Source organism: Typha angustifolia, chromosome 1 (genome assembly GCF_048772165.1).
Source record: "Typha angustifolia cultivar Huaian chromosome 1, ASM4877216v1, whole genome shotgun sequence".
Taxonomy (NCBI): Eukaryota; Viridiplantae; Streptophyta; class Magnoliopsida; order Poales; family Typhaceae; genus Typha; species Typha angustifolia.
In genome coordinates this window covers 2,151,642-2,164,569 of record NC_133239.1, presented here as the reverse complement: position 1 = coordinate 2,164,569, position 12,928 = coordinate 2,151,642, and the positions used below count along the sequence as shown (strand labels likewise).

The window sequence follows — 12,928 nt, the reverse complement described above, 5'->3', positions numbered from 1 at the left end:
CTACAGTCAAATCGCAGAGCGTAGAGAAGTCGTGGGGGTCAGAGATTCCATTAGGTGCGTTAATTTTATCGACGGTGGCCGGTGGGTAGAACTTAATTTTCAAGCGAAAATTACAAAAGACATCCTTCATTTTAATTATATTATAAATAAAACCTCTTATTTGCTAAAAATATTTAAGTCACACCATAATTGAAGTCTTAACTAAATAAGCACTGTTTCCTCAATTTCAAATGACTTTATCTCACTCTAAACTATACAGTAGTTTTGAATTTGTTAATCTTATATTATGGTTTTATCGACTTCTTTTGGATTCCACGGTTAAGTTGGTCTAATGATTTGATTTAGTTAGATTATATATATAAACTGTAATCATTAATGGATGTTCTAAAATTATCTTTTATTTCTCTCAAAAAAAATTATTATAATTTATTAGCTGATAATATAAAATTATCTATCTAATTTTACTTATTACGGATTAGAAAAAACTCATTCTTCTTCTTTCTTTCTCGTCCCATTTTCTTACTACTATGGGAAAAATATAGAGTGATAGAATGAAAAAGAATTTATTATAGGTCGGGAAAAGAGATGGTTGAGGAGGAAGAGAGTATTTGTATGCTTTTATAGTTTTAATACTGGATCAAAGAGAAACAAAGTGTAATTAAATCTAATTAAAATATAGTGTGTACTATTTGTAATATCTCTATTTATTTGTAATCTACTTTTAAGAAGATAATAAGTTGTTATTGGGAGCCCTCAAAGTCTCGAAATAAAAAGATAATATGAAACTAAGAGGACAAGCTAGAAGTCAGAAAGATAAAAAGAAAAGATTCCCGTTCCTAACGTTCTCTCTAAGATAGGAACGACGCAGGAGTACGACGAACTATATGATCTTCCCCATAATGCAACAAATATAGGTTAAGACTTTCTTTTTTGTGTGAAATATAGGTTTAGACTTGTCGTTTTATCTTTGCATCCAAATGGGGTTATATATACACATATTGGATCATGATTCATGAAACAAAACCTCCTCTTAAAATACTAGGAAAAGAACATATAATTAATTGAGGGCAATTAAAACGCAGTGGATATTCCTGCATTATTTTATTAATTCATTTCTCTTTTAGGGGGTTAGTTCCAGTGGTGCTTTGCTGGTGGGGTAGGCCAGGCTGGGCTGCTCGTGTCCACGGTGTGGTGTGCTTCTTTATATATATATATCATAAATAATAAATAATAAATAATTGAGCACCCTTTTCTTTTGTTTGGGGATTCCAAAAGAGGGGGAGGAAAAGCGAAGTGATAACAGCTCAGCGTACCTCTGGAGATGTCGCTTTGTTCCCACGCCAACAACACTCCAAGGACCCCCGGCCTTTTCTGCCAGGCAAAGTTACGAGCACCTGGCATGCATTCCTTACAGCCGTCGATCCTCTGCAGACCGGACGCAGGAAATTTGTAAATCATCATACATCCATCAGATGTAAAAGATAATAAGATAATTACATCTAAGACACTATGAACTTTTTTTTTTTTATTTTTCTTCCTTAAAAATTAGAATATCTGTTTAATTAGTTGCTCGTTAGAATTTTTTCGTTAATAAAAAATAATAAATGAATACTATCCAGGACGTTTTATTCTTATTTTAGAGGAGGGGGATAGGAAAGTGACTCTCCATTGTCATCAACATTTGTCAGGAGTGTAAGAGATTCTCCATAATTTAGTGAGTCTAATAGGTACCTAGAAAAAAAAAATGAGATGAGTGCAAGAAGAGATGACAACACTTGATACTAAATAAAGATGAACGGAGAAGAAATTTCTACATTGAAGCAGCATTTCTTACTATTAACAACCCCTTACAGAATTTGAGGTGCAAGAAGAGAAAAAGGAGTGATAAGATGAAGTTAAAGAAGGCACTGTTGACTGATAGAGCAACCTAACATTTAGTGATATATAATAAGAGGAAAGTGTGAAATGACCAGCAGATTAAAATCCATACTCATGTACAAGTTCCAGTTCAAGAAATTCTATTGGCAAAACGTACAGATAGCATAGCATGTTGCTAAGCTTAAGAAATTCTATTGCAAAACTATACATTTACTTTTTACAAATGAGCAATCACATGTATTGAAATAATCTTAGGAAACATCGGTGTATAATTGTGTAAATCCTAGATACACTTTTTTCTTAACTAAGTAATACCATTTTCCCTGTTTAAATCAACAAGATGCACTCTTTGCCTAGTTCCATCTGGGGTCTCCTCTGTAACAAAGCTAATCGATCAAATTCTACCCTTCAAATATATTCTGGCGTTATGACGGAAAAAGTAACACATGTAGAAGTGCTCTTCAAACATCAGAAACCTGACTATTTTGTCTATCAATCTCAATAAATTGATTGATAAGTGATGTTGTTACTGTCTGCATGGTGTTACCTTGTGCAGAAAATATCAGCTTAGATCTTCGAGTTCCAAGTGCAAAAACATTTCAATTGTAAATAGCTATCTTTCTGTGCCGTATATTATCTGCTACAAATATTCTGGAATTCATGCAGTTCTGCCTAGAAATAAATATGCATCCAAGATTCTTTTCAGATTAATCACTTACAAATAAGTACTGACATAGTGATATTTCGTACCTTCTTACCTTGGAGGTGCTCATAAAAGTTCAGAGTCCTCATAGGTTGAACTTTAATAGGTAAACTGACAAGACTCAGCAAGCATTGTATCTGTGACTCTTTACATAAAGAAAGTATGATTCTTAACATATAGGGCTCATGTTTATGTGCCTTGCTGATATGACTTCTAACTGCTTCCTTGAGATTATTACAATGTGCAGGCAAAGCCATCAGTCCTTTCTATGCAGTAAGGATGCACCAACCTTCTCTCACTGTGCCTAAACAGCAGCTTGTTGTCCACAAGCCACGCAAAGTAAGACCATATTTCTCTATACCTTATTGACACATCTTACAGCATTAAGAGCTATTTTCGCTGCAATCCAGAATCAGATGTTACTGCACTGTACATAAGTGGCTCGTTGGAACAAAACTTAATGGAGTCTGCTATATTTCCTTGCCCACATTTAACATACATATCTATAAGAGATGTTGTAACAGAAATAGATGACAAGAGCCCCTGTCTAATGATATGTCCATGTATAACCATTCCATAATGTAGTGCTACTGCATTTGTACAGGCCAAAAGCACTCCTACAACGATCATAGAACAAGGTCTGCGACCTTCTTCTTGCATCTGGCCATACAGGTTAATTGCTTCATACAGAAATCCATTTTGAGCTAGACCACTAATTAGTGTAGCCCATGTGGTTAGATTTGGACGCACTCCAGTGAGTTGCATCTGTGAGAACATATCTTGGGCCTCAGAGAACTTTCCATTCCGTAGAAAACCCAAAATTGTTGAATTCCATGATACCACATTTGGAGGTACGCCCTCAAGTTGCATCTGGTAGAATAATTTCAAGGCCTCACTGGACATGCCAAAGTGTGCATAAGCAGAAATCATCGCATTCCATAGTGCCAAATCTCTTGTAATTGCAGCCCTAAATACTTGTCGTGCATCACCTATCCTACCACAACTTGCATACAAACCTACGATGCTACAAGCAACTGCTGTATCTGATTCAATACCATTTCTAATTGAATAACCATGCCCAACTTTGCCAAGTTCCAGCTTGCAAGAGTTAGCACAAGCCATAATAATAGACGTTAAAGTCACAGAATCTAACTTAAAATTCTGACTCTTCATTTGACAACAAGTGTACAATGCTTTATCAATTTGTCCATCTTGTAAATAGCCTGATATCAACAAATTCCAAGTCACAACATCCCTCTCAACCATCTCATTAAAAACTATCTCTGCCTCTTCAACCAATCCTATCTTACAGTAAAAGTTTATGATAGAACTTCCTAAGATGTTATCAAGCTGTAGACCACTTAATACCGCAATTGCATGACCTTGTCTACCTTCTTCAACAGCTCCTAGGTTTGCTGATGCAGAAAGGAAACTGGCGATGCTTACACGAGTTGGATGGACACCTTCAGTTCTCATTGCATAAAATAGTTCCATTGCCTCCTCATTTAGTCCATTGTGCACAAAACCCACAAGCATCGAGTTCCAGCTAATAACAGTTCTCTCTGGCATTTCCTCGAACAAATTGTTTGCATCCTCCAAAGCACCACACTTCCCATAAAAATCTACAAGGCTACTCAAAACATAGACACAACTAGCAAAACCCATTTTCCACACATATCCGTGAATTCCTTTTCCAAAGCCTATCCACTGCAGAGCAGAACTTGCTTTCAAGGCATTAGGGACAGCAAAATTGTCCGGGAAAATGCCAGATTCCAACATTTGGCAGAAATCCATTAACGCTTTACCGTAGAAACCAAGTCTACAGTGCATTCCAATCATCGCAGCCCAGGAGAAAACATTGGGTTTAAGCTGCCGGAGGAACAAATCCTCCGCTATAACCAAGCAATCAGATTTCGCATAAAAGATCAAAAGTTTTGTCTCTATATACTCATTTTTGTTGAAAAAGGAACCTTTTTTGAGAAGCCGGGAGTGAATTTGCTGACCTTGGAAGAAGCGGCGATCGTAGAGGCACCCTTGCAAGAGCTCGCCATAGACTTCCGGGCCTATGTAAAGGTCGTCATGCTCCATTTGGGTAAGAACAGAGAAGGCTTCATGCAGAAGGCCTTCTTTGCAGAGTGAGGAGATCCGATTAATATACGATTTCCTCAAAATTTGAGAGCTTTTCACCTTTCCGGGCAGATGGGTTTCAGAAGATCGGTACTTTTTGAAGGATTCAAAGGGTTTAATCGGGGAATTAGGAGGATTTGGAGTAGTGGAAAGAGGAAGAGAAGCCATGAGAAGAGGTAGGGGAGGAGGATAAGGGCCATATGGTAGTTATGTTAGGTACTGGCTTATCAAAAAATTGACATCTTATGGGCATTTTGGTCCATCTCATGGGCCTGTTTGTATTTGATGCCGATAGCGGTAGAATAACTTGGCTAAGAATAAAAAATTTCCTGGATAAGTTATTCAAAGACACATGATATTTAGTCCCATTTATAGAGTTTTGTTGTTGTTGTAGGTGAAATTATTTAACATCTATTGCTGTTTTATTACACTTCAGCCGTTCGAAGAAAGTCCCCAGCCATCATAGTAGCACTAAATACAGTGACTTCATCGTAAATCATATCTTTATTCATCGTAAATTCATACAAAAGAACTCAGAGAAACCTCTGTATCGTTCACTACTACATGAGAGAAAGAATATCAACTATTGGGATGAACATGATTTCTATAACACTCTTGATCATCTATGATATACATAATTGTCAAAAAAAAAGAAAAAAAAAAGAAGAAAAAAAGAAAAGCATATACATATAATGAAAATCGTACTTATTCATGTTTTTTGCTATATTCCTTGCATGTGAAATTGCCTCAACTTCACAAGAAGCTGAGTCCATGCATTTAATGGCAAAATGAGGGAGGAGGTATATCAAGTCATCGATTGCATCAATTGCAGCGAATTCCTTCAGGAATCATCTTCTTTGGAAGTTGAGTACTTTGATTGAAACCCCAAAGAGGAGTGCGAAGAGAGTCGGAAAGGCAACAATGACAACTGCGACCACTCCTAAGAAGTCATGCTTGAATCCAAAGTAGCTCCTGACGAATTCAGACACAGTCTCACCAGTATCCATTTTATGTTGTGAGTCGCCAAACTGAGAAGCAACCAATCCATAGAGCGTCCAGGAGACCGGGCATCCCCAAGAATACCATCTCCACCACACAGGCATTTTCTGGAGAGAAGCAAAAATTGAAAATAGAGTTAGCTGGTGATGTTTTCAAGAAAGTCTCCAGCGCGAATGAACAGATAAAGCAAAATACTTACAGGTCGTGGGATGAGGAATCCAGAGAAAAGGTTCCATACTCCATAAAATGCAGCGGAGACTATTGAGGCTATATTGTAGTTGGGAGTCAAGCCTACTGCCATCATTCCATAATATGTGAAATAAAGCAGTGTGAAGTACATGAAGAATATATACCAACAGAACTTTTTGGCAGTCCATTCAAAGTCAATCATGGAATATACTATAACCCCGTAAATCAAAGATTGAGCAAGGACATAGGGAAGCTCAATTGTAACCTGCAAATATGTAATTGGAAATGATCTTAGAAAATTTCAGGAGGAATATAAATAGTTGAGTATGCAAGTCCAAGAAGTTCAATTAATGGCTCTGTTATGACGGTGAAAGATGATTGATTACCTGCCCAAATGCATATGGCAGTGCTGAATACATTCCTGCTGCTCTTTCTCTGTAAAAGACTGTCCGTTCAATAGCTACGACTGGCTGAACGGAGGTGGAATACGAAACCCCCATGAAGAGAACAGCTGCATACATTGAGCCCATTGCATTGAACAAGTCCTGTTGGTTATCCCTGTATCAAATTATTGCATTTGTAAGTGGCTAGCTTCATGCTATGGCAGAATATAAAAACTAAGAATGACAAATTAGCTCTTTAAGATTAGAATGGCTTACGTTTTCTTTCCAAGGCGCCAAAATATTGAACCGAACATCAAAGCTACGGCTAGAGAGAAGAAGAACCGGACAACGGTGTATGGAGGATTCCTCCAATATGACAAGTGTTGTTTCCATAAGCAAGCCATGCATTGAGTAATGAAGGATTGTGAATATTGCGTTGAGAAGTAAAGATCACTGGAACCAGGAGGGGGCGTGCTCAATTCCTTAATCAATGCTTTATTTCTCCTGCATTGCAGTAATGTATAAGAAGTTAGCCATAGAAATGAGTAGATTTCTGCCTAAGGTGAACAAGTATCAAATCACTCACTGAAACAGATCTGAGTTCTTGTAGACTTCAGTAAAGTTGACCCCCAATATATCCTCTTGTGCCAATGATGTCACTTCCAGCATCCATGTTGCAGGATTGTAGCCATCTTTGATCTTGCTAACCCCTCTAATTCCCTATAAAAGGAAACAAACTCTGTGTTACCAACCAGAATTCGGGTATCCAAAAGTGAAAAGACCAGTCGAGATCATTCAGTGCCTATTATTGATTGCCTCACCTCAAAGTAATTGATTAGCTCGCATGAATGGTGTCCCAATGGGCCAACATATATCTCCTCTCCACCTCTCTTCATTAAAAAGAGCTGTGATGATAATGAAAGACATGAGCATCATGCTATCTAATAGTGCAATAGATTGAAAAAAGAAAGTAAAATGTCAAACTCTCTGACCTCATCAAAAGCTTCAAAAATGTCAATGCTAGGCTGATGAATAGTGCACACTACAGTTCTCCCAGTGTCAACGGTGTTCCTCACAGTCCTCATAACAATTGCTGCAGCTCTTGCATCGAGCCCGGAGGTCGGCTCATCCATGAATATTATAGATGGGTTAGCCACAAGCTCCACTGCAATAGTCAATCGCTTACGTTGTTCAGTTGATAGCCCACTTACACCAGGTAATCCAACTAGAGCTCCTCTCAATGGTTTCAGCTCTACTAGTTCCATGACCTCTTCAATGAACATCTGTTAAAGAATTGCTTCATTTGTTAATGTAAAGACTGATAGACAAATCAATGGTTATCACTACTGCTTTTTAACAAACAAACCTTTCTTGTTTCACCATTGACTTCAGGAGGTAACCGAAGCCATGCAGAATAGGCTAGAGATTCGTAAACTGTGACATTTGGAGAGTGGATGTCATTTTGTTCACAGTATCCAGCTATGCGAGCAAAAGTTTCTTGTTTTTTGGGATAGCCAGAAATCATGATGCTTCCCTCTATATATCCTCCAGTTTTCCTCCCAGCTAGTACATCCATTAGTGTTGTCTTACCAGCTCCACTTACACCCATTAATGCTGTAAGAACCCCTGGCCTGAAGGATCCGCTAACACCTTTCAGAAGCAGTAGCCTATCCTCTGTCACGCCTTGTGCTTTCATTTCCTGAAATATTAAATTTATCAGAAATATTGAATTTTTATGCCGTGCAGTTTTACTTGTTAAGTTGCATGAGAGTGTTACCGCTGGCATGTCTACGGAGTATCTCATATCGTCGAAAGTAACTGAAAGTGGAGCAAATGGAAGGACCATTCCTTTCTTACTCTCACTAGAATCAGAATTACCAGCATTTCCTATACATATAATTATAGCATTTAGAAGATATTCTACTAATAACTCCTTGCAGTGTTTGGATGGAGTTTCCTGATAGTAACTATTTATTGAAGGCATATATTAGGCTTACCGCCCCTGGAGCTTCCCTTGTTTGGCTGTTCAAGAAGCTCCCCTGTAATATTTGTATGTTTTTCCTTCAGAGCCTCTTTAGTTACAGCTGTCTGAGATTTCCCAAGTGCTGCATGCATTTGAAGGAATGGTTCATAACTACGGTAAACTTGTAATAACTTTTCACAGCTTAACCACAAGAATTTGGCATGCATCAGTCAATTTAATAATGTGATCAATCAACACTCACGATTTAGATAGGCTAGAGCCAGGGTGAATAAACCATTGAAGAGAATGACATATCCTAACAGTGCACCCGCACCAATCCAATACCATTTTGCTTCAGTAAACATTCCACGGGACTTCAAGACGGCTATCCCAAGTGATTCTGTCGAGTTAGGAGCATTCTGCAAAAGAGTTTCGGTGATGAGGATGAGATGATATACTTTCTTAGGATGATTTGTTTCTATGTTACCGGTAAAATTGCCTTACATGTCTCCAATTCCCCCCAAGGAACTCATTTACTGAGAGTGCATTCTGAGCATACGTAAGGGGTGAGCTCCAGTAACCCCATATCCACCATTTCTTCACATCGTCTGCATTGATTTTAATAGTAGATGGTTAAAAAATGAGCAAGCCAAGCGGTTTTGGTAAGGTAGAGACCCAGTTCAAAGAAGAGAATGAGTTTGTTGATATCTTACGATGTGACAGGATGAATCCACCAAGCACTAGCATCACCAAGAGTGCGAAGGATGCTATTGTATTTGCAATAACCAAGGTCCTGCCTAATGCTGCAATTAACCTGAAGACTCCAGCAGCCATCTGATTGAGCACCAGTAGGAGCAAATATTGCTTAAATAGCCTGTTACACGAGCATATTATAATTAGTTCTGATGGAAGTATGAAAACTACATAAGTAGGACTTATCTGCGGCATGGATCACAATCTCACCTTCCTACACTTGGATCAAATCCAATGACATAGTAATTCAAGAATACTGTGACGGCAGCTTCTATGCAAGATACAGGAACCTTCAGAAGCCATGTTGGTAAAGAATAAGCCCATGCAGGGAAAAAATAGTAGTCTCTTTGCTTGAAGAAAACGGGGAGCTTTATTGTAGCCATGGCAAGCTCAGAGAAGCCATTGAACATGTGAAGAGTTACTAAGAAGAAGAGTGCGCCCATGTAAATTGTTCCATCATTAATTGTCCGGTGGTGCATGCGGGTCCTCAAGAAGACTGTCATTGCAAGGAGCGTCAACACGGAGAGCTGCAATCAGAGATCAGATTGGTTATCAATTATAGCGGATAATAAAGGATAGCCACTTATCAATATAATCAAGCATTTGATTTTGTATAGATCAGATTGGTTACCTGAAATGCCCTAAAAAAATATACGAACGAGTTCCTTTTCATCAGTAAAAATTCTCTGCTTGTGCAAGCTTTTAGTAGTTCCTTCTTGCTGATACCATATGCTGATGTGGCCAAAGAAGCAGGGTGGCTCTTGCTCCTGTCAAATGGGACAGAAAGCTCTCTTCCAAGTTTCTGACCGACATGGAATGACTTAAATGCCTCTGAAAATTCCCTGACAGGAACGTATCTGTATGGTACATCATCACGTACCCAATACTGGTGCTGATCTTTCCTTGATGTCACCTGCAAGACACAAAAATAGTGATGAAAATTTTCTTTGTATTAAGTATAAATTTGAATTGAGAAACCTTTTGTTGTCTAACTTACTTCCTGTAAAAAGTCAGCTGCACCTTTCCTCTCAGGGCATTTGAAACCCATGGACTCGAAGAATTCAAGCACATGTTCACGGGGACCTTGATACACGACCTGCCCGTCTGAGAGAAGAATTATATCATCGAAAAGTTCATATGTCTCTGGTGCTGGCTGCAGCAAGGATATCACAGCTGTTCCAGCTAGAATATGAGCCGTCTGCCTCAGAGATTTCACTATCTGAAATGTCGTAGAGCTGTCCAGACCAGTAGATATTTCATCCATGAAAAGCGCTCTTGCAGGCCCGACAATCATCTCGCCTGTTCAATGCATTTACAACCAGAAATTCAGCACAAGCTAGAGATAGCATCCAAGGAAAAAATAACAGACCAGATTACAAGTGAAGAAAAGATGGAGATCATAGAGTTAATCTACCTGTTGTGACACGCTTTCTTTGTCCTCCAGAGATACCTCTTAACATTTCATCTCCTACTAATGTATCAGCACATATATCTAATCCCAAAATCTGTCAAGGAGTAAGAAGATGGTAACTTTTAAACATGGTTTCCTCAGTAAGTCCGTGAATGAGCACATCAGTATCTGTTAGAGATGCAATACCTTGAGTATATAATCAGTAATTATGTTTGTTTCCTGATCCACTGAAGCTGCCTGCAACGTAAGTTCCATTAAGACAATGAACAAATAGCCTTTAATGAATCAATTCACTTTCAATGCCACATCAATGTCTCAAAATAAATCCTACACTTGTACATCTAAGAAAGGAAAACTAATAGAACATAAATCTAAACTCACCTTCATGTAGACATCAATATCTGGATCTGGCTTGATATTTGCAGCCTTCTCCCTTCTAGATAGCTCAGTTAACATATCTAATAACACATTCCATTGCCAAGTTAATTACTTGTCTTCAGATTTTGCAGCACATATAAACTAATTCACTGATCAATTGGTACTTACCATATCTAGTACCCACTCCCTGGACTCTGGCAGAGAAAGCCAAGGTTTCTCGCACTGTCATCTCTGCTATGTGGAGATCATGCTGACTGATATAGGCTGCCGTTCTCTGAGGCACAAACTCATTCATCCCATGGCCATTGTACGTTACATTTCCTGTGACCTGTTTATATTAGAGAAAAGGAAAGTCGTTGCATCAGTTTCAACTTAAGAGAACACAGCAGACAAAGTTTTGAAGGAAAACCAAAAGAAAAATCCAGTATAAGTTTATAAGTTTTTTGACCTTCAGATCAGAGTCAAGTTTTCCAGCAAGAGCCAACAACAGTGTGGTCTTCCCTGAACCTGGTGGGCCTAAGAGCAATGTCATCCTGAGATTGCGAGCACAACATGGTATGAGTTAAGAACATACTATCTATCTGGATCAAAACCAATCAACTTTTGTAGCAATTTGAAATGATCTTCTCCTACCTCCTTGGTTTGATGATTCCGCTAACGTCATGTAGGATGTTTACGGGTATCTTCTTGCTCGGCAAGATATGGAGCATGTTTGCTAAGGCCTGAATAAAAAAACGATCGAGCCAAGCAACCTCAGAATTGGATACCGACCACGTAACGATCAGCAATAAAAACTATGGATCTACCAAATAAAGTACCTCTATGGTATTGAGTGTCGAATTCAAGAAGGTCGGCAAGCCTCTGTTTCCGAGGTGAGCTTGCGCATCGATGTTAAGGTGCTCGTAACGCACTTCGATCGTCGGGAAATCAAGTCCAACTCTGAAATATATACATTTCAGTAGCAATTCTCGAAACTTCGCAAGATAAGATCATAATACGAAACAGCAAAAGGGAAAATTTTTTTTTGCTGTTCTTCCTACCGATCGATCCGATCCTTAAGCTTCAATAGAAACTTCTCGTTATCCTCCTCCGCGACTCTAACCAACCTCTCCAACAACTTCTTCTTCTCCTGGAACCCGAGGTCATCGATATCGATCTCCTTCCTCTCTCCCTCGTCGATCAGGATCCCCTTCCGCACCCTGCTGTACGTCGGAAGCTTCTCAAGCGCTGCCCACTTCAGCGCCTCCTCGTCGTCTTCGTCCCGCGAAGATCTCGAGAAGATCTCATCTCCTCGCCTAAAGATCGACGAGCTATTCATCCTCGTACTACGAAATCCATAGGCATCCGCCGACTCCATTCTGAGACCACCTTCAGCGCCACGCTCTTCTTTCGGAATCAATACTCGAATTAAACCAACGAAAAAGTAAAAAAAGAAAAAGAGAGAAACGAAACCCAAGAGGATTCTTGAAAAGTATAAGCCTTGGGAACCCAACGAGCTGGGTTTGTTCGATTGCTGCTATCTAACTAAGGGGAGGGGAGGGGGGGTTTTTAAATGGAGGGAAAGAGGGAAGTCCGCATTGGACTTTCTGGAAGACAGGGAAAGTAGAATAGCGCATGCGTCGAGGACAATTGTGGAGTTATAATCCAATTGTTTCGGTGGAAGTGGTCACCCATTCGTTGGTTCTAAGTATACTCCCAATTTCGTTTAGGTGCACTTGTCTGTACGACAAAATGAAAATGTTGATCGTTTCTTGCGTCCATTAGCGGAAGCCACTTTCTCGGAAGAGTCGTTAGGGGAAAAAGGTTGGAGAAACGTTAGGCCGAGGTATAGTTCACCCTACTTTTTTTCCGAATACAAAATAACCTGGGGGATTTTTTTACGGTTAATGCACATTTTGTTATAATAAATTATTATAAATTAAATGTAATTAAATTGTTAAATCCCTATGATTTGCCTTCAAATCCTTTTTTTACATTCTACCGCCCTATGTTTTGAATATTTTTATTTTGCATCTTTCCTCAATAAATACATAAATTTTTTCAAGAAGGGTATAATAATTTCGTTTTCTTCTAGAAAAATGAGTTAGACTTTGACTACATCTATATGGCAGCGAAAATTCTCCGTCGAGGATTGGTCAACTTAT

General features: G+C 38.9%; 2 protein-coding genes across 6 annotated transcripts; both read right to left on the bottom strand.

The window, feature by feature from the left end:
- Window positions 1–68: 68 nt before the first annotated feature.
- Window positions 69–4,930, bottom strand: LOC140778962 (pentatricopeptide repeat-containing protein At5g55740, chloroplastic-like). 5 transcript variants are annotated; one of them, XR_012107303.1, is made up of 2 exons: window positions 2,629–4,928; window positions 69–1,425 (listed from the first exon to the last, which is right to left on the bottom strand). XR_012107303.1 is itself a non-coding variant. In XM_073125396.1 (2 exons), exons 1-2 carry the CDS (start codon window positions 4,874–4,876, stop codon window positions 2,972–2,974), a joined length of 1,794 nt encoding a protein of 597 aa, XP_072981497.1. In that variant the 5' UTR covers window positions 4,877–4,930; the 3' UTR covers window positions 1,998–2,971. The 5 variants fall into 5 exon arrangements, 1 of the variants encoding a protein (XP_072981497.1); XR_012107365.1 differs by having other exon boundaries at window positions 2,637–4,928; XR_012107396.1 differs by lacking the exon at window positions 69–1,425 and adding an exon at window positions 1,717–1,731.
- Window positions 4,931–5,193: 263 nt separating this feature from the next.
- On the bottom strand, window positions 5,194–12,289 carry LOC140778963 (ABC transporter G family member 44-like). Its single transcript, XM_073123918.1, has 24 exons — window positions 11,825–12,289; window positions 11,603–11,723; window positions 11,418–11,506; window positions 11,233–11,317; window positions 10,953–11,112; window positions 10,788–10,864; window positions 10,593–10,643; window positions 10,410–10,500; window positions 9,993–10,294; window positions 9,627–9,908; window positions 9,206–9,522; window positions 8,956–9,116; window positions 8,747–8,850; window positions 8,505–8,661; window positions 8,277–8,384; window positions 8,057–8,166; window positions 7,646–7,978; window positions 7,272–7,562; window positions 7,101–7,184; window positions 6,866–6,999; window positions 6,556–6,783; window positions 6,283–6,454; window positions 5,907–6,161; window positions 5,194–5,814 (listed from the first exon to the last, which is right to left on the bottom strand). Exons 1-24 carry the CDS (start codon window positions 12,139–12,141, stop codon window positions 5,557–5,559), a joined length of 4,287 nt encoding a protein of 1,428 aa, XP_072980019.1. The 5' UTR covers window positions 12,142–12,289; the 3' UTR covers window positions 5,194–5,556.
- Window positions 12,290–12,928: the final 639 nt, after the last annotated feature.